Raw genomic sequence first — 24,006 nt, 5'->3', positions numbered from 1 at the left:
AAAACAAGGAGAAGTGGCCAGAGGGGTAGAAGAAAGCTTTTTTAAGAAATAAGCAATCACCAAGTTTCAGTTACACAAAGTGACTGGAAATCTGATGTACAGCAATATGACTACAAATAACAATATTGGGTTATATACATAAAATTTGCTGACAGTAAGTATTAAATAGTCTCACCACTCAAAAAAAAGTAACTGTGAGGTGATGGATAAATTAATGGGATAGCTTGACTGTGGTGAATACTCCACACTGTATATGTACATCAAACATCAAGTTGTACACCTTAAATGTATACATTTTATGTCAATTTTATCTGAATAAAACTGGAAGAAATAATTGCGCAGTATCTCTAAATAACTTAATGATTTCTCAGTTTTTATATCTCTAAAATATTTACACTAATTCCTGAATTAATGAATTATGGGTAGAAACATAAATATCACATCAATTTCCAAAATGCTCCTTGGCAACATCAAGATGGCGTTAAGTGAGGGAGACAGAGATAAACTGAGCAAATTAGTACAATTCAAAAGGCAAAATATTATTCAAATTATTATTAAAGTAATGGAGATGGAGGTGCTAACATGAAGATAATTGTCCCCTCCATAGCACCACACACTCCCAAGGATAGTACTGGCATCTTGCTTTTGCTAATTTCAAGACAAATTCTAGCAGGGGTGTCCAACCTGCGGCCCACAGGCCACATGCAGGCCAGGATGGCTACGAATGCGGCCCAACACAAAATCGTAAATTTATTTAAAACATGATGAGATTTTACTGTGATTACATGTCACAGTGTGTTTAATGTGTGGCCCAAGGCAACTCTTCTTCTTCCACTGTGGCCCAGGGACACCAAAAAGTTGGGACACCCCTGTAAGCATCCAGGATCATACCTGTACATATTTCGTATATTTTCCACTGGGATTACAACCCTTTCAGTTTTCAGAATCTGTTGAACAAGTTCAGACAAATGGTAGCTTTTACAACGAATTAATTCCTTTGCCGAAATTTCCACATCACAGATCATTCGGCCACAGGTAGCATTTCTTTCACCAAATCCACTCCTGCCCTACAAGGGGAGGACAAAAAGAAAATCCCATGGGAAAGCAGACACGGAGAACAGTTTGTGCTAACTTCCTTTGAGGTTAGCCCCGAAATTACAATGACTAAACTATCATTCTTCCATTCATCTGGCCATCAATCAAATATTTTTGAACGACACTTTTCTAGGTACTCAAATATAGCAGTGAGCAAAACGGAAAAGATTCCTCATCTCATTTGAAATATACGATAAAAAATAGATATCATAAACAAGATATTATATAACTTTAGGGATAACAAGTATATGGAAAAGGGAAAAAGTAGAGCAGGATGAGGGACCGAGGAATTTGGGGGAGCCATGTCTGAAATGTGGTGGTCAGGGCAAACCTCACCAAGAAGATGCTCTATTAAAAAAACCTTGAAGAGGATAAGGAGTTAGCTTAAGCAAGTGTTCTGATGAAGTGTTAATAACCGCTCTATCACCTCAAAGATACAAATAAGGAAAGAAGCAAGAGCAGTGGCCCCAATTCCAATCTATAGCAGCAGAATCCTCTGGAGAGCATTATAAAAGGTACAGATTCCTAGGTTCTCTGATGAGACAGCATGCCCGTTTTATTTACAGACTTTAAGTAAAATAAGATTTCAAGCACTGAGCAGTATCAAGTTTAAGAAATAAAGGTGTTTCATCCAAAATCACCAAAATCTCCCAAAGTGAAGCAAGCAGGTAGAATGAAAGTGCATGGGCTTTAACAGGGTCAGATGGGCCTGGGTTCAAAAACCTCAATTCTTCCCTTGACGAGCTCTATGATTTGGAACAAGTTCTGTTACCCCTGGGAGACATACGGCACAGACGGCACTTAGCCCATTGCCTTCTTATGTGTTCAATGTCAGCTCCCTCTCCCTCCCCCTCCCCCTCCCCCTCGCCTTCCTCAATGATCACACTCAATGATTTCTGAGCCCAGTAACTCTGCTCTAAGGCCTAGTGCTTTGGTACTGCTAAAGTGGACTTAACACATGTGTGCTGTGTCTACATTCTAACAGCTAATTTTAAAAACTACCAATGGCTTTTACCAATAAAATGTTGGATTCAAAGGAAAAGATCACTAAACACCACCAAAGTTAAAAAATGTCCTATTACAAAACCAATTCCTAGTCAAAGCATATAAAAAGTCAAATAAAAAAGCAAGATTTTTTAAGTTATTATTACCCCAAGCTTTGGCATGTTGGATCGCTTCAGTCGACCTATCTTGGACCAGTAAGGAACTTTGCCAACATTAATTCTCTGCAGTAACACTTCCAGTTCAAACCCATAAATATTATGACCCTAGTCAGGAAAAGAAAGCAGCCAATAACATATCAAACGCAAATTAGAGGATTTATCTTTATATCTACAGAATTTTTTGGCCTTTTCTTTTTCTGGTCTCTAACTGAAGGCATCATGAGCTTACCTCCGATTGGGATTCTTTCTTCCGCAGGAATTATTCAGCAGTGGCATTCATTAGCCTTGACATTCACAAGGCTGCTCAGCAAATTGCTAGAATACAATTTATCTCATCCTAACAGATGCAAGGTTCATATAATGTTTTTTAACTTGCAGCTTATGCCTCACAGTCTCAGAGGCAGACGCAAATTTTAATGTTCACACTTTCTATGTGATCAGTAAAAGCTGTATTCAAACAATTTCAGTTTACTTCTTTAAAGACCAAGAATCTGTTTGTATTGTGTGACATTTATACATACTTCTAGAAAACTCAGGAACTGCATGCCGTTTCTTCCTAAAGAACTGAGACTCAAACACTACTGATTTAGATTCTTAATCACTGTGCAACAAAGTCACTAAATAATACCACTCAATATTTCAAATAAGAAACTTGAAAAAAAACAAGGACACAAAACCATAGCAGTAGAAAATACCTCAAAAATGTAACCAAATTTTCCACGTCTATAATGATAATTTCCATCATAAGAGTAATATAGTTCACTGCCTATGCTTATTTAAAAAACTAGATAAAAGTTTATACTAAATCAGATCAATAAATAGATTTACTTGTTACTAATTTTAATTAAAAAGAAACACTGTTATATATTTATGGCAGTTTTGTCTAGTAAGATACCCAAAGGACATCAGGATGTCTTATTTTCAAATTATCATGCCTGGGATTAAGGACTCAAACTTATCTCAAAATTCTCTCTTACATCAGTTTGGATTCTCATTCACAGACTTGGCTCTAATATCCTACGGCAGATCAGCTACCCCTGACACCATGACATCTCCTGGGGACCCAAGAGAAAGAATACTAGTGGAGACTGTGTGAGGGTCTAGAGCTTAGCTAGAGCACCAGAGTAGGGCACTGTGAACAGAATCTTCCTGGCACTTTCAACAAAGGTCCTGAAATACTGTAAGGGAAGTCTGAGCAGAGACACTGGTAACAGCCTATAGGCTCTCGGTCCTTTGGCTACACCACTGTCAGAAAAGGAGTCCAATAGCAAAAATGAATGCAGAGAAATAAATGGCAAACATTTGCAAGGCTTCGATGTAACCAAATTACCAATAGCTCATTTAAATTAGGCATTTATATCTTACTTTCCTCCCAAACCCAGGGGGGAAAAAAAAGACAAAAGGAAGGACTCCTATCAAGGAGCCTGCAAACTAAGGCAGGCCAGAGGAACTAGAAAACAAAATGTTGCTTTATGACTCTTAAAGAATGGGGCAAACGCAACAGCATGGACAGCCCTAGAGGGCACTATGCTCAGCGATGTCAGTCAGAGAAAGACAAATACCATATGATTTCACTTATATGTGGAATCTAAAGAACAAAGTAAACAAACAAAACTGAAACAGACTCACGAGCAGAGAGAGCAAACTGGTGGTTGCCAGAAGGAAGGAGGGTTGGGAGACTGTGTGCAAGAGGTCGAAGGCATTTAAGCACAAACTGGGAGTTAAAAAATAGTCATGGTGATGTAAGTGCAGCACAGGGAATACAGTCAATAATACTGTGATAACTATGTATGGGGCCAGGTGGGTGCTGGAAATATCAAGGGGAACGATTAGTAAAGTATATGACTGCCTAACCACTATGTTGTACACTTAAAACTAATAGAAAATAAAAATTAAAAGTAAAACACACACACACGCACACACGCACACACACACACACACATACACACAAAAAGGAATTGAGGCAAAGATAATTCATTGAATCATCACCTTGCTATCTCATGGGAAGCATACCCTATTGTCAAGAGGAAAAAAAGATTCCTAGCCCTGAGCTCTCAAAGCAATGTATCAAAGAGATCCACTGAACTCATAAACTTAAAATCCTGGGACTGCTATACAGCTGGGCAACTAGGCCAAAATTCTGGAGATATCAACAGCTGACCCAAGTTCTACTAACTTACAGGCTGATAGTCTTCTCAGTGCAAATAACTGTAGTAGCATCAACTTCAATAATAATTCATGAGTTGCCTTTCTGTTAGAGAAAAATACTACCCTACAGTGGGATAGGATTTTTTCCTCCTTTCTGTTAGCAGCACGTAGCAATTCCCAGCAGTCCACAGGGTTCGTTCACTCTGAAAAAAATTCTTTGCTGTTCAAAAAGTAGCACCTGAAAAGAACTGAGGACCGAAGAGCTTCCCCACAACATGATCAAACTCTACTTACCACAATGATATCAGGATCAATTTTGTGAACTTTTGCAAGGAAAAAACCTAGCAGTGTCCTTTCTGTTGCAGCAATCTCAACCTTCACTTTCTGTTAGATAAAAACAAACCAGTCACTTACTCTTTACTCTCAAGTACTATACCTTGGCTCCTTGATCCAGCAAGGTAAGATTTCTTAGGGTTAAAAGAAACCATCCAGCTCAAAATTAAATGCAGCAATGAAATCACTGATCTAGGTTTCGCCTTATTTACATCAAGTCCCTGAAGAGCTCATACTAGTAATAAGAGTGTTAAGTGAAGAAAAATTTTAAGTATTGAGCACAACCAAGTGCAGAAATGTCCCTCCACAGGGACACACTTGTGCATCTGGACACGTTTTACAGCACATAAATCAGAATACCTATCAAAACGCATTACCTACTTTCTTACATAATCCCCAGTAGACTTCATCTTTCATGTATTTACCACAAAAAGAAGGTCCAAGGATTGTATAAATTAATATCAAACAGTGGTGTAAGAATCTATAAATAAGAAACTAGACTAAGAGCAAACATACATTTAAGAATTACAAGTATCTTAAACATAAATAAAACCTATCTTCACACAAAAGGCTTCCAGTTGGATTACTAACTACAAATCAGGTTTTCAAAAGATCCATTTATTAAGACTCTCCTAAAATGGAGGTTGATGGCCATATGTTTTCTATAAATAGCTTGGCTAAAAAACATCAGTTTGACTCTAATCGAATGAATTTTCCTAGGTCATTCTACTCTGATAGGTAATTCAGGGCACTTCACAAGTAATCGCCTGGTCTCATAGCACCACCAGGCTACTGGACTTCTCAAGCCCACTTAAAATGAGTAGAACCTGACAAGGTTGCTAACTTTTAATTCTGTCAAGTCAGAACATTAAAAAAAACAAAACAAACCTACACATTTACCAACACCATCATTTCATAGAAGAAACAGCATACTCCCTCAAAAAGCAATCCTTTACATTGAACACACTTACTTTTGAGAAAAATTCACTACATTATCCAATTCCTCAATCCACCCGCACTTATTTTATTAAGGACTCATGGAATATACTGGGAGTAAGCTTCTTCATGGAGTACACTGAGAGTTTAGAGATCACTGATCAACTGAGACAAGGCCACATCAACCTTTCCAATACATGTCCCCTTAATATCCATAGCATTCACTTGGCTACCTTCCCTTAAGCTGGACCGGGAAGGGGTGGTGCAGAGCTCTAACCTACAGTTTCCCAAAAGAGTAATCACGTGATCGTGCACTTTGTAAAAGTTTCCTATTCCGCTATCTAAAGGAGAGTTTGAGCCTATCTGTCTATTCATACACTGTAGAATCCCACTATTTTCAGGTGGTGAAACATTTAAACATTGCTAAATAATGTTGCTAGTTTTACATTTTGAATACATTTCAATGGGTTACTGTCACACTCCAATCTATCAAGAAGAGAGCTAATCAGTTAACATAAAATAATCTGTTTCCACTAATCCACACCATCCTCCTTTCTTCAATCTAAACAAATAGATGCTTCACATTTAAAGAAATAAATGAGTTCTTTACCTTTTTCTTTATGTCTTCACCAAAAGCATATGGAAAAATACAGTCCTTTGGTTTAGAGACAACTGTAAAAAGGGAAAAGATAAAAATTCCAACACTCATCTTAGCCAATTTCAAGTACATATACACTGAATGTTTCCAAATAGAAACTGTATTAAATATAAATCCCCTCCAATCTCTAAAGAGTTAAGTGAATCAAGTATTTCCACTGGTCATGTTGTTGGACCTCAAAAGAATAGCCAAAACAAACAATCCTAAAATTTGTATGGAGTCATTCCAGACCTCCAATTGCCAATGCGCTCTTGAAGAAGAATAAAACAGGAGGCATCACCCTCCCTGGTTTCAACTATATTGCAAGGCCACAGGTATCAAAATAGTATGGTCCTGGCATAAAAACAAACACATAGATCAACAGAATGGAATGGAACGCACAGAAATAAACATGCATTCTATAGCCCATTTATTTATGACAAAGGAGCTAAGAAGAAATGATGCTGGGGACACTGGACAGCCATGTGCATAAGAATGAAACTGGACTACTATCATATACCATACATAAAATCTAACACAAAATGGATTCAAGACTTGAACATAACACCTGAAACCTTAAAACCCCTAGAAGAAAACATAGGTGGTAAGCTCCTTGACATCAGTCTTGGTGATAATTTTTTGGATTTCACACCAAAAGCAAAGGCACAAGAAACAAAAATAAACAAGCAGGACAACATCAAACTGAAAAGCTTCTGCACATGAAGGAAACAGTCAACCAAACCAAAAGGCAATCTACCAAATGGGAGAAAATATTTGGAAATCATGTATCTGATAAAGGGTTAATATCTAAAATATATAAAGAACTCATACAACTCAACATCAAATGAAACCAAACTATACAATTAAAAAATGGGCAGTAGATCTGCATTGGCATTTTTCCAAAGAGGACATACAGATGGCCAACAGGTACACGAAAAGGTGCTCAATATAACTAATTATCAGGGCAATACAAACCAAAACCACTATGAGCTCACTTCACACCTGTCAGAATGGCTATTATAAAAAAGATAAGAAATAACAAGTGTTAGCAAGGATGTGGGACAAAGGCAACTCTCATACACTCTTGGTGGGAATGTACATCTGTGCAGCCACTGTGGAAAACAATACGGAGATTCCTCAAAAAATTAAAAATTGAACTACAATATCATCCAGCAATTCTACTTCTGAGTATTTATCTAAAGAAAATGAAAACACTGACTGAAAAGGACATATGCACTCCAATGTTCATGACAGCATTATTTACAACAGTCAAGACATGGAAGCAGCCTAAGCGTCCATCGATGGATGAATGGATAAGGAAAATGTAGACTGTGTATTCACACACACACTGGAATATTATTCGGCCATAAAAAGAAGGAAACCTTGACATCTGTGACAACATGAATGGACCTTGAGGGCATTATATTAAGTAAAACAAGTCAGACAGAGAAAGACAAATACCATATGATTTCACTTATACATGCGATCTAAAAACAAAAAGAAACTGAGCTCACAGATACAGGGAACAGACTGGTGGTTGCCAGAGGCGGGGGTAGGGGGTGGATGAAATGACAGAAGGGAATCAAAATGTACAAACTTCCAGTTATAAAATAAGTAAGTCAGGGGGATGTAATGTACAGCTTGGTGACTATAGTTATTAATACTATTATACATTGCCTATTTGAAAGTTAAGAGATTAGATCTTAAAAGTTATCACAAGAAAAAAAATTTGTAACTATGTATGGTGACAGATGTTAACTAGACTTACTGTGATGATTTCACACCATATACTAATATCAAATCATTATGTTGTATACCTGAAACTAGTATGTTATACGACTATCTCAATTTTTTTTAAAGTTTAGAAGATTAAATCTAAAAAAAAAAAAATACCCAAACACAGAACCCTAAGCCCCTACAAGTGTTAAAACTCCTTAGATAAAACATTTGCTATCCATCTAAGTCAAAATGGAGGATGTTTATCAACCTTTCCCAAAGGAAATGTCCCACCACCAAGTTTCAACCAACACGCAATGGAGAAACTCAGTCCAACCTTCACAAAGCTAGAAAAGTAAAGATGACCAAAGCTTCCCTCACCATACTATAAGTTCCTTGGCATTCACAGTAGCTGTTCACAAAGTGACATACACAGAGAAGGTAAATAAATATAAGTTGAAATAAGCAAACGATTAGTCTCTTCCACATATTTTCTAGGTTATTCTCATCACTTTTTCCCATGTATTCCACCTCACTTAAAGGGTAAATCTTTGGTAGTCATTTCGCAATATATATAAATCAAACCATCATACTATACACCTTAAACTTACATAGTAAGGTATGTCAATTATTTCTCAATAAAACTAGAAAAAAGGTATACTCTACAATAATAATGAAGCACACTTCCTTCTGTGCTTGTTTCCCTAGTCCCGCTTTCCTAACACTCCCTCAAGAGACCAGAGAGGAGATGGCACCCCAGTTTATGTGTTTCTGCATTGGAAAAAAATCTAGGAATCATTGTATTATGCCTTTTAAAAACACAAACAAAAAAGCTGCTACTTAACTGGCTAAGTTGTTATCATGGGATATGCCAGAATGGTCCTTGGAGACTGACTCTCGGCATCCAAAATCTGTGGGAGTGTTTCACCCACTGAATCTTACACATAGCACAACCCAACAGCAAGTTGATATTACTGTAACTCCTCCCAAATAAGTTAAACATTCCCTTATTCCTTGGCATCTTCCCTCATCACAGAAAACTTTGGCCAGGTTCTTATGATGGGCTTTTGAAGTGACATCATGGAAAGAACACAGTTAAAATATAACTGTGCCCCAGGAAAAAACTACTCCATCCCAAGAGACTAACCACTGGAACAGAAAAAAGGTATCAAACTGCCTCTTGACTTCTCTTTGAACAACACAAACCAGCTGAGTAAGAGGCAACCAATCCAATAAATCACTCACTACTCTTGAAAACATTTAAAAAGACAAGTTACTAATGCAACAGCTGGAGAAAAAATAAGCAAGACTAAAATCAAGCCATTAGTAAACCAGCTAAAAAAAATACATACCACAGAAGTGTGACTGAAAGGGAGGCTGTGGCGGGGCTTTATCTAATGCAAAGCTGTGATGAACCAAAGCTGCCACAGCGATAATCTGCAAACAAAGGAGGGAAAAAAACATCACTTATCAAACACTTACTATGTATTCTGCATTCTCAACAAAACCACCAAGAATATTAAAAGATACAGACTTTAGTACACACGAATATTTTAATCTTTTGATTAGGAGGGCATTTAAACAAAAAAAAAAAATAGAATAATAAGATCACCTCTCATATACCCGTCATCCAGCTTCAATTATCAACTCATCTGTAGCCTTATCCACTTTTTTATTTTTTAATATCCCCAAATTATTTTGAAGGAAAGGCCAGATCAATCATTTTATCCAGAAATATTTCAGCATGTACCTCTCAACCTTCACACCATGGACATCTTAGGCCAAATAATTCTTTGTTGTGGGGGCCATCCTGTGCAATGGGAGATGTTTACAGCAGCATCCTTACCTGCCAGTAGCATGGCCCGCCCCACCTCCCATCCCGAAGTTGTGACAACCAAAAACGTCCCCAGACATTGCCAAATGTTGCCTTATGGGCAAAATCTCACCCTGCTGACCACCAGTTTAAAAAATATGACATTTTCAAAATGTAATACAATCATTTCAGCTAATACAGTTAACAGTAATTCCTTAAAATCATTCACTATCCAGGCAGGATTCAAACTTTCATGTTTTCCCCAAACTATTTCAATTTTATTTACCAAATAAGGTCCATACTTTGCAAGTGGCTGATAAATAAAACTATAGGTAGAACCCACCCCCCACACCCCCATTATTTCCCTGCAATTTATCTGTTGAAGAAGCTGGGTCACTTGTCCTGTAGAGTGTCCCCATAGTGTGGATTCCACTGCTTGTATCACAATGATGTTATTTAACATGTTCCTTTGTTTCTGTACTGCCTATAAATTCACATTTTTATCTAAAGGTTCGATCAAACTCAGGTACAATTTTTTGGCAAGAATACATCAGCAGCGCTACTGTTTACTTCTACCACAAGGCACAGGCACATTATGTATGGCTCTCTTTAGTGATCAGTGTCTAAATCCTCTATTTCACTAAGGATTGCAAGTGGTTAATGGTCAGCCTTTCCTTCAGCATTTATTGTCTGGAAACCTGTGAAGAGAAACCCCCCCCCCCCTCACCAATTATTTGGTTAGCTAAGGCACAATATGTGTTCAAAAAAGTCAAGATAAATGCGTGATTCAAACCCTTCATTGACCCATTTTTACTATGAATTGATTCCCTAGCTTTCTTCTGAGGCGGCCAATGTGCTTGTGTTAGTGTACAATACCATTATAAACTCACATGTTTCAATCTGTTACAGTTATTCTTATCCATGCTCACACTGTCCCATCTTGGGCCCATAAGAAACTTATTCAAGTTGCCTCCTGAGTTCGTCTGGCATATCTTAGATTTTCATATCACTCTTGCTTTCTAGTATAACAAGATAGTCCAGCCCTGGCTGCTGTGGCTCAGTGGATTGAGCACTGGCCTGTGAACCAAAAGGTCGATTCCCAGTCAGGGCACGTGCCTGGCGGTGTGCAAAAGGCAACTGATTCATGTATCTCTTGCACATCAATGTTTCTCTCTCTTTCTCCCTCCCTTCCCCTACCTCTAAAAATAAATAAAAATTTTAAAAAGAAATCAGAGTAAAAATACTACCAAAATTCTGCTGTGAAAAAAGATCCCCATAACTGTCAAAAGGACTTAGAAGCAAACATAAAGAAGGTCCCAATGACCAATGAAAGACAAATTTCAGCGTCAAAAGTAACAATAATGATGAATGTAATAGACTGAACATACTGAATATATATATAACACCCATGAGTTCATAATTTTCCACAAAAGAGGAAGTAAACATAAGTAACAACAAAAACAAATAAATGGTTAGTCAATGCTGGATATAATGCAGGTCCCCAACTTCCTATTCAGAAAACTACCAATGAAAGAGAAAGAAGTACACATTTATCTCATCTTTCCTATATAAACTACTGCAGCACAACCAAACAGAACTAGTTAACGAGAAGTGTTAATTTTATAAAAATTTAACTTATAAATGTTCAAATTTTTAACATGTTTAATAAACATGGAAAGGATGACAAAATGAGAAAACCACCATTTTACTGGGTTGGCCAAGGAGTTCATTTATTTTTTTCCGTATGATGGCTCTAGCAGTGCTTAGTTGTCTTTACCTTCATTTGAAACAATTTTGTTACATTGTATTGTGACAGCTGTCATATTAGTATGTATTTTGAAAAAAGTATCAAAATTGGTGAATTTTTGTGCGGCCATTTTAATATTGAAGATGGAAGAAAACTTGCAACATTTTCAGCATATTATGCTTTATTATTTCAAGAAAGCTAAAAACACAACTGAAATGCAAAAAAATATTTGTGCAGTATATGGAGAAGGTGTTGTGACTGATACTAATCAAATGTGTCAAAAGTGGTTTGCAAAGTTTGTTGGTACTAGTGACATTTTGGCCAAATGATTCTTTGCTGTGGAGCTGTGTGAGGCATTGGAAGATGTTTAGCAGCGCCCCTGGCCTCTACCCACTCGAAGACAATAGTGGGAGACAGCCAACATACTCAAAATAGCCAAATCAATGAAGTTATTGGTGAAAATGAAAAATCTGTCTTTATTTTACAGAAAAGAATGGGCTTTTTGGCCAACTTAACTCCTAATGAAATAACTAATTCAGGCAAAAATCACTAACAAAGGAAGCCATTAGGTGAATGGTTCTCACCTGGGAACAATTTTGCCCCCCACCCCCAGGGGACATTTGGCGACATCTAGAGGAATTTTTGGTTGTCACACCAGGAGGGAGGAGTGCTACTAAGCATCTAGCAGGTAAAGGCCAGAGATATTGCTCAACACTCCAAAATGCAGAGGACAGCCCCCACAACAGAGAATTAAACATCTCCAAAAATCAGCAGTAGCAAGGTTGAAAAACCTAACTGAAAACTGAAACCGAATAATCAGCCCCACTCACAGCAGTTTAACCAGACATGGTATGCCTGCTGATATGATACAATAGGAAGTACAATGCATCACATATATTTTCAGCCAAAAAAGTCAAACCTGAATCTAATCAGTCCTTTATCGCTAACTAACAGGCACCGCACCCTTTTTCTGTAAAGAGCCAGAGGGTAAATATTTTGGGCCTTGCAGGCCACGTGGTCTCGGTCATGGCTCTAACTCTGCCTCTGTAGTGCAAAGTCAGCTGCACATAATACGTACATAAAGAAAAAATTCTCTGTTCCATGAAACTTTATTTACAAAAACAAGTGGTAGGCTAGATTTGTCCCATAGGCCATGGTTGGCCAAGGCTTGGTGGAGAGAAGTCAGTCCAATGACACAACGAGCCAAACACACACAGAAAATGGGGCACTTTATGAAACATTCTCCACTAAGTCAAAGTCACTTAAAAAACTGTAGGGGGTGGGAGGGAGCTGCTCCCGTTTAAAAGACATTCAAGACACATAAAAATTAAACACCATCTGTGATTCTTATATGAATCCTGATTCCAATAAACAAAATGTTAAAAGACATTTTGGAGAAAAAGAAATCACGTGAATATGGACTGGATATTTTAGATGATGCCAAGGAATCGCTCGCTGTTAATGTTTTTAAGTGTGATGATGGTATTATATAAGAAAGTATGCTTGCTTTGAGAGATGCACACCAAAGTATGCAATGATACAAATGTTTGAGATTAGCCTTAAACTACTTCAGGAGGAAAAAAAGGAAGGGGAGTAAACAAATATGGCAAAATCTTGCGAACTGCTGAACGTAAGTGATTGGTATATGGAAGTTTATTAAATTATTCTATGTCCATTTAAAGTTCTCCAAAATAAAAAATTTAAAAACCAAAAAATAAAAATAAGTCCAGCAATTTAAACCTTTTAAAAGACTTTGGCAGTGAATTAGTAGTCTTTCCCCTTCAAAAAGAACAACTTTCCCTTACAGAAAAGCTGTGTAAGTTCAGGCAAGTATTTGCATATAAGGTATCGGTACAAAATCTGTCCTATTTCTTTACCTCATTTTCATGTGTCTTTGCATTTTGTACTGTCTTCATGCTGAAAGACATCACCACAAGTGGAGGGGAACCAACATCCTTAATTACATTCACCAGGTCTGGTTTCAAAGCCATTGCCTCAACTTTACACCAGCTGATCGGCTGATTTATGAGCTCTAAAAGAGAAAAAAATACAACAAATCAATAGCCATTTATTGAAAAAGGAAAAATATTATAATTAAGGCATCTGTGATTGAGGTCTTCAATCTCATCTTCTAATAAGAATGTCTTATAACATTTAACTAACAATAAGCCACGTTAGTGGATTGTATGCAAATCCTTGTGTGTGCACACCCATATGCTCTCATTTCCCTGGAAACAGGTCTACAGCTTCCATCTAATTTTCTGAAGAATCCTGGAACCAAAATAAGTTTTTTAAAAAACAAATCACTGCCTTGGAGAAATCACAAAACATTGTTAAGAGATTCCTGAAGACAAAACAGTGTATCACAGCTGCAAATACCGAAAAACATCAGGTAAGAGATCAAACCACCACTGTCCACGCTGGGCAGTGATACCCTCCTTCTTCAGAGGTTAGCAGTTAACTAGGAAGAACAGCTGGGCCCCATCAGCCAGGTCGGAAGTCCACACTGACAGCAGCGTAATGAGAGACGCGACCAAATGCCACCTGGGCTGTCTAAGGCCTCCCTGCATGCTGCCAGGCATTACAGAGACAAAGTGATTCCAAACACATTCCCTATACTCACTCAAGGAAAACCTTGAGGAAAAACACATAAAAAAGAAAGTGGACACACTGAAATAAATAGACCAATTCCTTAACTTCCCTTTTAAAAACCACCTCTATCAGCAATTTACTTAGGATTCTGAAAGTCAAATTTTCCTTACGTGGATTTTTTACTTCAAGCCAACAAGGTCCTTTGATCTTTCTGTTCATCAAGAACAGTTCCAAGCCGGATGTGTTAGTCCCAAACACGTGAGAAAAAGTTTCTCCTTTCAAATCCTGGGGAAGCTGTGGCATTTCAGACTGAAAAAGGCAAAGAGGAAAAAAAAATCTTTTTTGTTTAAAACTATTACTTCACATTTTCCAAAGTCTATATTTGAAATAAACAAAAGCCTCTCTATGAAGTACCAGAAGGAACTCCTTTTATATATATGAAATGTAATTTGCCACAAATGAAATCCAAAACAATTCACAGTAGGAAACAAAAACAATTCACAATGACAAAATAATGCATCTTGATGACATCCATTAGAAGAAAAATAGGCCAAGAAGCTCCCCAAAAGAGGGTTTCTGTCCAAAGCCATACATGTCTTCCTGATAAAGAACAGCCAAATAAGTACCACTGCGTTAGAAGAATAAAAGCAAGAGAATGGGACTCATTCAAAATGTTTGCAGGGTACATTTCATCACCACTGTCAGAAACATTTCTTAAAAGTTTCCCTTTTCCAACACTGTGGGATCAAAACACTAGAACAAAGGTAAAAGAGGTTAAGGTCCAGTTAATTAACATCCCACAGCCATGACTTTGCCTGTCACAGGAGCAGGAACGGCACTATAGTGACACTACGGACACTCTCCTCTCTCACCTTTCTACTGCTCAGAAGGGACACTTCAACAGACTATAATGATGGTTAATGCCATCATGCGTCATTCATTCCACTTGACAAACAGTTGTGCTGTTTTGACTTATTTATTCAAAGATGCAGAGGAAAGCAGTACAATCTGCAGTCTACGTATTTAATTTTTTATCCGTTTTAATTATTCATTACTGTAAGTCCACCTCAATAAACTGTGGGCTTAAGGAGCTCTGTGAATACTAATTGAAAGCCAATTGAAACTTCAAAAATAGACCACTGTCATTGTCACCAAAACCCAGTAATTTTGTTTCACTTACCGAGTATCTAACTTCCAAGTACTCGGATTTTTCTGGAACATCAGGTATCTCAAAAGCATAGTTCTTTTCCACTATCTGGGTAAGCAGGTATTTTAAAATTATTAATGAAAACTTTTCACAAAATAAATTGACGAACATTACATACACAGTGTATGGCCCTGTATTTAATCATTAGGAATCCAGCATCCTTATGGAACACAAAGGTAACTAAAGCCAAAGAGGCCCCAGTTTCCCCTTGCAACTGAGATAAGCACCCAGTGACTAAATGCTAAAAAGACTTCTTTTAGACACTACAGAACTTAGAAATATTTGCATTCAAGAAGGGCAATAAAAGACTCAAACATTTTACAATGTTAACTCATTAAATCATTTGCTACTCTTTAATATTAAGCAACCCCATTTTGCTAGAAAATTTCACAATTAGCATTATAATTATAGCTCATATTTACTGAGCACCTGCTAGGTACCAAGAACTGTTCTGATAACCTAATATAAATTATTTGAGTTAACCCTTCCAGCAACTCTTGAAATAAGTCCCCACTTCTTGAGAGAAGAAACAGGCCCAGAAGTCACTCGGCACTTGTTCAAAGTCAAACACAGTTAGGAAGCAGTAGGGGCAGGACTTAAAAGCAAAAGGTGTATGGCCTATACTCTTCACCATTACACCACATTGCTTTTAGAATTTTAGAGACTTGATCCACCAGCCACAATTCAAAGCTCAAATAGTTAAGACCATTAGCCTTACCTTCAGCAACTCAACCCTCCTTTTATTGCAATCACTGTGAATAGCCAGTGTGTGGAGTTACTGCCCCCATATTGATGGCCAAAGGAGTCAATTACCTCACAAAATCACTATCTCACAATTGATCAATATGTATCACAGGAACAAAAGATTTTTATTCTATCAGAATAGCATCAGACTCCATAATTTTTAAAGAAAAAACCCTCAACCTTCTGACTAAGACAACTTGGCAATAACACACATGAGATCAGAACAGTTTCTTCTCTGTTTGGGAATAAGAGCACAAGATATGCTTCAAGTATTGGAAGCAATTACTTTGCTATGAGTAATCTTTGTATTCAAATTAATGAACATTATTTCATAAGCAGTTTAAAGAGAAAGGAAATATTTTCACAAATCTAATATTCTGGTTTTACACTGATATCTATAAAATTCCTGTTCAATGAATTATAGCCACAGAGGGAATTTTGCACAAAGATTTGCAACAACTATTTGCTAAATCAGGAAATGAACAATCAACTGATAATTAGAGCTGGGAAAAATTATCACCAAATACAAACCTTGGACTTGAACTTCATAATTTTATATTTTGCTGCGATTTTCTCATCGAATTCATTATAAACATCCTTCATTGTAACTGGAGTTCCTGTTTCTTTCCCTGTGTTTAGATCAATTTTCTGCTCTCCCATGGAGAGGGAAGAGGGGGGTTAAAAAAAAAAAAAGAGTATCTGTACATAAATCTTTTCAACCACCAGAAACCCAAGTCTAAATCAATTTTCATCTTCACCCAGTTAAACATTTAATAGAACAGTCTTACAGGGGAGTTCAAAGATACAAACAGACCCAAAAATGTACTAAATCCAATGCCCGATTCTTCCCAATGGCATCATAAAAGCAAACCAGAGATAAAGATGATCAATCAGTCCTGCAAATTGGGAGAAGAATGTTATAAATCCTGACCAAGAATCTTCACGGTTCAGCTCACATGGGGAGTGGCTGGGTTCGGAAGGGGACTGTGGATATAAAAGGACGAATGGAACCGATCCTGTTAAATGGCTACAAAGGAAATGGTACTGCTGCCTACACAGTAAAAGCATAAAAACTGGGCCAAACTCCATGTCACATTTTAGAGCCATACATTCCCAACCGCCATTACTATGGAAATGAGGGGTGGAGGGAAAGGCAGGATCACATACGAAAACTTAAGACACTTTCACAGTCTTTCACACTTTCTCACAAGTAGAAAAACAGAGATTTACTTCATTTCTCTACTTTTCCCAACCTCTAATGGAGCTGCTGACAATCAGTGGTGACCAGGCAAGCAGCAAGAAAAATGCATCAAGGTCGTGGGTAATTCATAGCCCTGCTGAAGAACAGGGCTGGTGGCAGAACACAGGATGCACTCGGAATTAAAAGCTAATGACTAACATTTACCGTTTCACGGGGCAGGAAGTAGAGCGTTCGCTCAATGTTTTTCACCATAACGCAACAGCTCACGTGGGTTTCAGCAGATTTGATCCAAACTTTGCCAAACAGAAATACTACACCTAAAAGAATAAGAGAAAACCATGGGGAAAAAAATTCAATTATATCACATTAAAGAGACACTATAAAGACTCAAATATATATGCCTTCATGATGAGTCACTTTTTACAGCAAATTTCTATCTGATGTCCAGTCCCCAACACCATTTTCTTTACCCAGTATTTATGTCATACAACAATACTGCACTACTAAAACCTGTGACCACTAGGAGGACAGGGGACAGAATGATTCTTGGTGTAAACATTTTTCCTAAAATTAGGGCGACATGCAGGTAAATAGAGACAAACCTTGGTTATTAGGGACACATCCCAGGCCTGAGCAGACACCCCTGGGGAGCTAGAGAGACACCCAGGTCAGTGTGGAAACCCCTGCAGAGCCAGGGAGACATCCTAAGCCAGTGCTGAACACTAAACACAAAACACATTTTCCCTCAAACCAGGACTACGCAGGTTAGGAGAAACAAAAAAGAAAACTATTTTCTAACAAATCTCACATTTAAACCTTTTGTGAGAACTCTGAGAATTAACACTAAATTCCTTTTTAGCACTTGTACTTTCTGATAAAAATTAACATTCATGTATAAGGGTAACTATCATGGTACCCCAGTGTTTTTCTATGAGTAAAATTGTGTTTCGAAAAAAACAATTTATCTCATGTGTCTTATTCCATATAATAATAAATGTCTCACAATGGGGTTCAACTACTATCTCCTATTTCACCTTTTCCACCTCAAAGACTACTTAAGACATCTAGCTAGGCAGTGTTTATAATGTTCCTCTCTTTTATTTCAGTTTAACAAATAGTCTAATAACCAACTCAGCAGACACGCTCCTTTTGAGATCCCTCTGTAATATATACTACAAAGTAAAAACAAGGCTTTTTAGATATCAAGTCACTGCTCATGAAAGCTGGCCATCAAGGCAGTTGACTAATGGATTCGTTAGTCAACCTAAGAGATGATCACTGTCCAAAATCCTGGGCCCCATGAACACTTAGATAGCAGTAATCAACATGGCTGCTCAACACAGCCACTTGGCTGAGACACCCAGAAAATTCTGGCACATGTAAAGGCTACTGTTCACAAAGCCCATTACTCCAGTTTCACAAGATAGCTTCATCAGTGCTTCCTTTTGTCACTCATTCTAGTAGAAATAAGACCATCTAAGAATTTTCATTTCTGCAGATGATTAAAATTCTAACAAGAGTTGTGTGATTCTCATCTGGGGGAAAGAGGCAGGTGGGGGGGTGAAAAGGGAGAGGGAAGGGAGGACTGTGGGGATGATTAAAAAGAAATCACAGTAGTGCAGAAAATTAAAAGTCATCCTTACAACACTTAGAGATGAAAAAACAAAATTCCAAGCAAAGAAAAATAAAGACCCTAATATTGGATTCAAAGATTCAAATAGCTCATTTTACAGTCAAACTAATATCACACTTCATGCAACACATTTGACACTGTTTATGCCTCATTTGCCACAAAAAGATCATGGTAAACAAAGATTATATCCCCCCCCCAAAGTTACTAGCTGAAACCAGGTGCAGACAGGATTATTCAACCTTGAAAAAGTCATAATGAAGACAGGATATCTTCCCATATGCAAAGAGTAAAATTCTTTTCATAATTATGGAGCATTCAGCAACAACTGACTGACTTAGAATCTGCAAGAAAGTGAGAAACAATAACAGGGTCTTTGGGTGTACTTCGGTTTTATTAGCAGCATTGATTTCACCAAGGCTCAGTGATCATTACCTGCTATCATGATGAAACTGTTCAACCCTCTGAGATTAAAGGACTTTTTTTTTAAGTCATCTTATTTAACCCATTGGCATCGATCACAGAGGGTACAACTTGAGAAGTACCACAGAACAGCAGAATGGACTGAGGGTGAGAAGCCTAGAATTCTGCCACTGAGGAGCTGACCAGTCTATTTTTAGAACCTCAGCTTCCTCCTCTGTAAGTGAATAACTAGACTAGATGATCTCTGAGGCATTCTCCAGCACCAGAAATTTCCTTTTACCTTAGCATTTGGAAGGCAGACCAATAACAGACAGGTATCTCTTTTAATTGCAAAATAGAAGTTGAAAAGGCCTATCCATGACTATGGTTAGTACCAGGAATTCAACAATACATATTATAAATTGTATTTGCTTTGCAAATGTACCTGTGCTTCGATGCCTCAATTTTAACTTCCAGCACCTATTACTATACAGACTAGCACCAGCCACAGAAACTTCAGCACTGCCTGGCATTGTTCTTGAAAGCTGAAAATAAAAGGTCCCAGCCCTCCAAGGAGTTAAAAGGCTTTGGGGGAGACCAAAGCACAGAATCAGACCTTTTCAAAATAATATGACAAATGCTACCATGGGAAAAGGTACGATGAGGTCATAGAGAAAGGGCTCCTAGGCCAGTCCAGAGGGTTAGGAAACTTCCAGGAGGTGGTACCTGGGCTGAGCCAGGTGAGGGCATTCCTGTCAAACACAATGAGCAAAGGGACAGACTGGGAGCTACTTCTAGGTCACAAAAGTCATGCGTGGCAGGCATGAGAAGCCTTGCTAAGGAACTTGGGCTTTATGTTATAGGCAGTGAGTAGCCACTGAGGATTTTTTGTTAATGAGGAAATGATACAGTCAGAGTTACACTCCTGAGCGATTGCTCTGGCCAGTGTGGGAGGTGGCAGCAGAGGGATTGATCAGGAGGCTGGTGTGACGAAGGCAAGAAGGGATCAGAGGAGGTGGCAATTGTGAGGAGAAAGAGAAGACAGCTCATCTACTTTAGGAGAGAAGACGAGTAAAACTGGATGAAGGCGGCGAGGAAAAGCGGGAATCAAGGTTGGCTCCCGCATTTCTGGTTTTGATGGGACCGTTACCCAAGACAGGGTATCCAATCCAGGATCGAGCAGATAAAGCAAAGCACAGAGAGTAGTACTGGGAAGGGCAGGCCCAGCATGTCGCACAACCGCAGCGAGCACCACTCACACTGCTGTGGCTCCAGGGGTCCCTTGCAGCTGCACAACGGGGCAGCCTGGGCTTTGGCAATGGATGGGCAATATTTGCCCAGCCTCACGTAATCACCCCTGCCAGCCTACCTTCCACTGGCAAGTAACAAAGAAGCAGTCAAAGAGGTGAGAGGGCCTAACCAAATTGACTTGCCCTAGTTAAAGCAGATGTGGTACCATTTCTAAGATTTCTTCCATCTTTACCTAAGAAACTAACACGTGGAACTCAAGTGGCTCTGCAAGGCTTTCTACAGGTTTGATAAGCTGAACCATATTAACACTTCTGCCTCCCCTCTGAGAAACCATTAAAGTCTTTCCAGTTAAAGTCAATGCCTGGTTATCCTAAAAGTAAATCTGGCCTCCAAGTGTGACAGTTAATACTTGCTCTTTTCTCTCATTCACTTGCTTCACTGACATCGACACACCCTCTGTTTTCCTTACCAGATGCAGCCTCCAGGAAACCACATTGAAAAATACAGTTCGCACCTACCCTGAGATCCAGAAATGGATCTGAAAAAAAGTAACTCCTTAAGCATATATACTGTATTCTCTATTAATCCAACAGGCCTTTTCATGCCCAACCCTGTGGTGAAGAAGGGCTCAAAGGAGCAGAACAGCAAACTGGAGAACCTCCTGGCTTTTGAGTCAGAATTCGCAGTACCAGCTCATTCGGAGGAGGACCTGGGAATCATTCTCTCTCTCTCTCTCTCTCTTTTTCTTAAGATTTTATTTATTTATTTTTAGAGAGAGGGGAAGGGAGGGAGAAAGAGAGTGAGAGAAACATCAACTGGTTGCCTCTTGCACAGCCCCAACTGGGGACCTGGTCTGCAACCCAGGCATGTGCCCTGACCAGGAATCGAACCAGCAACCTTTGGGTTCTAGAGCTGGTGCTCAATCCACTGAGCCACACTAGCCAGGGCTGGGAATCATTCTTGATTCCTCCTTTATGTCAACCCTAACATCAATCCATCAACAAGCTCATGTCAAAATACATATTAAATGCATTCACTGCTCTCCACAGCTACCACTACTCCAAGTAACTAGCATGCCTGCCCTGGACCGACTGACCTCCAGGACTTCCACACTTCCCTACTACCCCACTCCAGCCCTTCTCCTCCCCACTCCCATGCTATTCTCCACACAAACCAGAGGGTTCCTGTGAAAATGTATGCCCAACCATGAGACCGCCACCCCACCCACTTAAAATCATCCACTGCCACCCCATGGCTCTTAAAGATCTAAACTCCTTCATACGGCTTTCAAGGTCCTTCACTATTGGGCCTTGGCCTTTATCTCCAACTTCATTTTCTATGAATCTTGTCACTTGATTACTGTGCTACAACCACATAAGCGACCTTCTTTCTCTCCAGACCTCTGTGCTTACTGGTTCTTCAGGCTGAAATGCTTTCTTCAGATCTGCACATGCCTCAAGTCTCCGCCAAGTGGCAGTCTCCTCAGAAAGGCCTTCCCAGGCCATACCCCAACTAACTGCCTCTACACCATTTATCAACTTACCTTATTTATTGCGTATATCTCCCACCCATTCACACCCCACTAGAATATAAATTCCATTAGGATAAAGAATTTGTCCAGCTTGTTCATCCCATCTCAGTACCCAGCACACAATACTGTGTTCAATTTGCTGAATAAATGAACAAATTAATGACTGATTTCATTTAAAGTGCATAACTTCAAATACACCAAAGATAAACTGTAGGCATCTTTGAGGACTATTCACACCACACAGCTCCTCCATCCGGGTGGGCTCATGCACTTCACAGTGCCTGAGTGTTGCTCCCTTACTATGCACGTATGTGAGTGCAGAGCCTGTGCCAATTACAATCACTAAAGCGTTTAAGGGAAAGGTGCTATTCTGTGTTAAAGACATACAGTATGATTACCTGGTTGGCTGTACTGATCTTCATAAGCATCCAGCCAATAAAACTGAAACACTTGTTCTTCGTCTGCCCCTTTTACCAGTGGCAGGTGATTGGAATCCACTTGAACTTCCTGCACTGAGAAACTGCTGTCATCTTCCTGATCGATGTCCCAACAAGAGACATCTGGGAGAAAACCTCCTCTGCAAAAATCAAATTTTCAAAAACCTTTCAAAATCCAACAGAGTAATTGCAGCACTACTTGCCAGAAAAGTCATAAAATGCTCTTACAAGCAGGACGTGGTCCCTTTCCCAGGATCTGCCTCCTGTTTCACCACCTCTGCCGGCTCGCTCTCTTGGTTCCAGGTCTTAGCAGCCACAGGCTCCGCAACCACCTCCTCAGCTTCCATGGGTTCATCAAAGTCGCCATCTTCAAAATCTATTGCCCCCGACTCCTCCTTGTTGTGTGTACACAATTCAGCCGGCACTGGCTCTCCTGTAGGCGTCATTGCACATTCCCATCATGGACTGCTGCTGCGAAGCACAAAGGCTTCCCTTGCATGCCCATATGGCCTGCCCTTTTACCGCACGGTACTTGCCTGTCTCTTCGACCTCCAAATCGAACGCTTATACCTTTTACTGCTATGAATTCAAATCTTTCACACTTACACTTGCTATCACAAATACTTCAAAATCGCCTCCCCTTCCTCCTTCCCGGGGCCTCCATTTTTGACAGCATTTTGCAACTGCTCCACACCCTTGCACTTCTGCCTGACATCAGACTTACCAGCAAATTCAGCACGCTGAAGAGGAATCGGAGTTAATAGAGGCTCCTTCCTTGAGACAGGGGAAGCAGTTTTGCCTGAAGGAGCTGCCTGTAAATGTTTTCAAATGTTTAGTCAGTTAGACCTGCATACTAAAAATATGCCAACTGTCCTACTCTGACCAGAGATAATGACAGTTCCCATTTATAAAACGATTTTGTGTGCTATTAATGTAACAGCTTCAATTATTTTACTGTTACCTAGGCTTACAAAAAAATACTTGTTTCCAGGAGGAAAATTATTACATTTAGCACAGGTGTAATACCTATAATAAACACATACTACTTACTACAAAATTTACTATGGAAAAAGCAGGCACATGCTATTTTTGAAATACATGAAACCATATAATGAAATGGGAGCCCTAATTTAAAAAAAAAAAAAAAAAACAAAGAACAAATTCAAAGGCATTTCGCCTGCATAGAAAAGCAACAAAATAAATTTTAGGCATAACGTAAATCAAGTCTGAAGGCATTTCCACACATTTTACCTTGGGGGTGTGCAAAGAAAAAGGATTCAGGGAAGCTCCACCGGATCTTTTCTTCTTTGGTATTATTACAGCTGGTGGAGTTATGTGAGGTGTCTAAAAGGAGGGGAAAGACAGACCTTCACTGCCATGCTTGGTTTACCACGAGGAAAAAAAGTACGTTTCCTCCCCCATT

General features: G+C 38.9%; 1 protein-coding gene across 1 annotated transcript in view; it reads right to left on the bottom strand.

Annotated features, from left to right (window-relative positions):
• The window catches only part of POLA1 (DNA polymerase alpha 1, catalytic subunit), a 278,486-nt gene that overhangs the window by 237,642 nt on the left and 16,838 nt on the right, over nt 1-24,006 (bottom strand). Inside the window, exons 7-20 of the mRNA XM_054581169.1 lie at nt 23,835-23,927; nt 23,308-23,395; nt 22,812-23,016; nt 22,545-22,723; nt 17,537-17,649; nt 16,663-16,779; nt 15,361-15,435; nt 14,351-14,489; nt 13,466-13,620; nt 9,381-9,465; nt 6,286-6,347; nt 4,701-4,790; nt 2,247-2,363; nt 892-1,067 (exon numbers count right to left, since the gene is read on the bottom strand). Of these exons, the coding sequence (XP_054437144.1) occupies nt 892-1,067; nt 2,247-2,363; nt 4,701-4,790; nt 6,286-6,347; nt 9,381-9,465; nt 13,466-13,620; nt 14,351-14,489; nt 15,361-15,435; nt 16,663-16,779; nt 17,537-17,649; nt 22,545-22,723; nt 22,812-23,016; nt 23,308-23,395; nt 23,835-23,927 (1,694 nt within the window). The remainder of the gene's footprint in view (nt 1-891; nt 1,068-2,246; nt 2,364-4,700; nt 4,791-6,285; nt 6,348-9,380; nt 9,466-13,465; nt 13,621-14,350; nt 14,490-15,360; nt 15,436-16,662; nt 16,780-17,536; nt 17,650-22,544; nt 22,724-22,811; nt 23,017-23,307; nt 23,396-23,834; nt 23,928-24,006) is intronic.

Source organism: Pteronotus mesoamericanus, unplaced genomic scaffold (genome assembly GCF_021234165.1).
Source record: "Pteronotus mesoamericanus isolate MK-2021 breed Mesoamerican mustached bat unplaced genomic scaffold, CSHL_Meso_final contig_65, whole genome shotgun sequence".
NCBI classification, from domain to species: domain Eukaryota; kingdom Metazoa; phylum Chordata; class Mammalia; order Chiroptera; family Mormoopidae; genus Pteronotus; species Pteronotus mesoamericanus.
The sequence above is the reverse complement of the archived record's forward strand: the minus strand, read 5'-3'. Positions and strand labels throughout refer to the sequence as shown.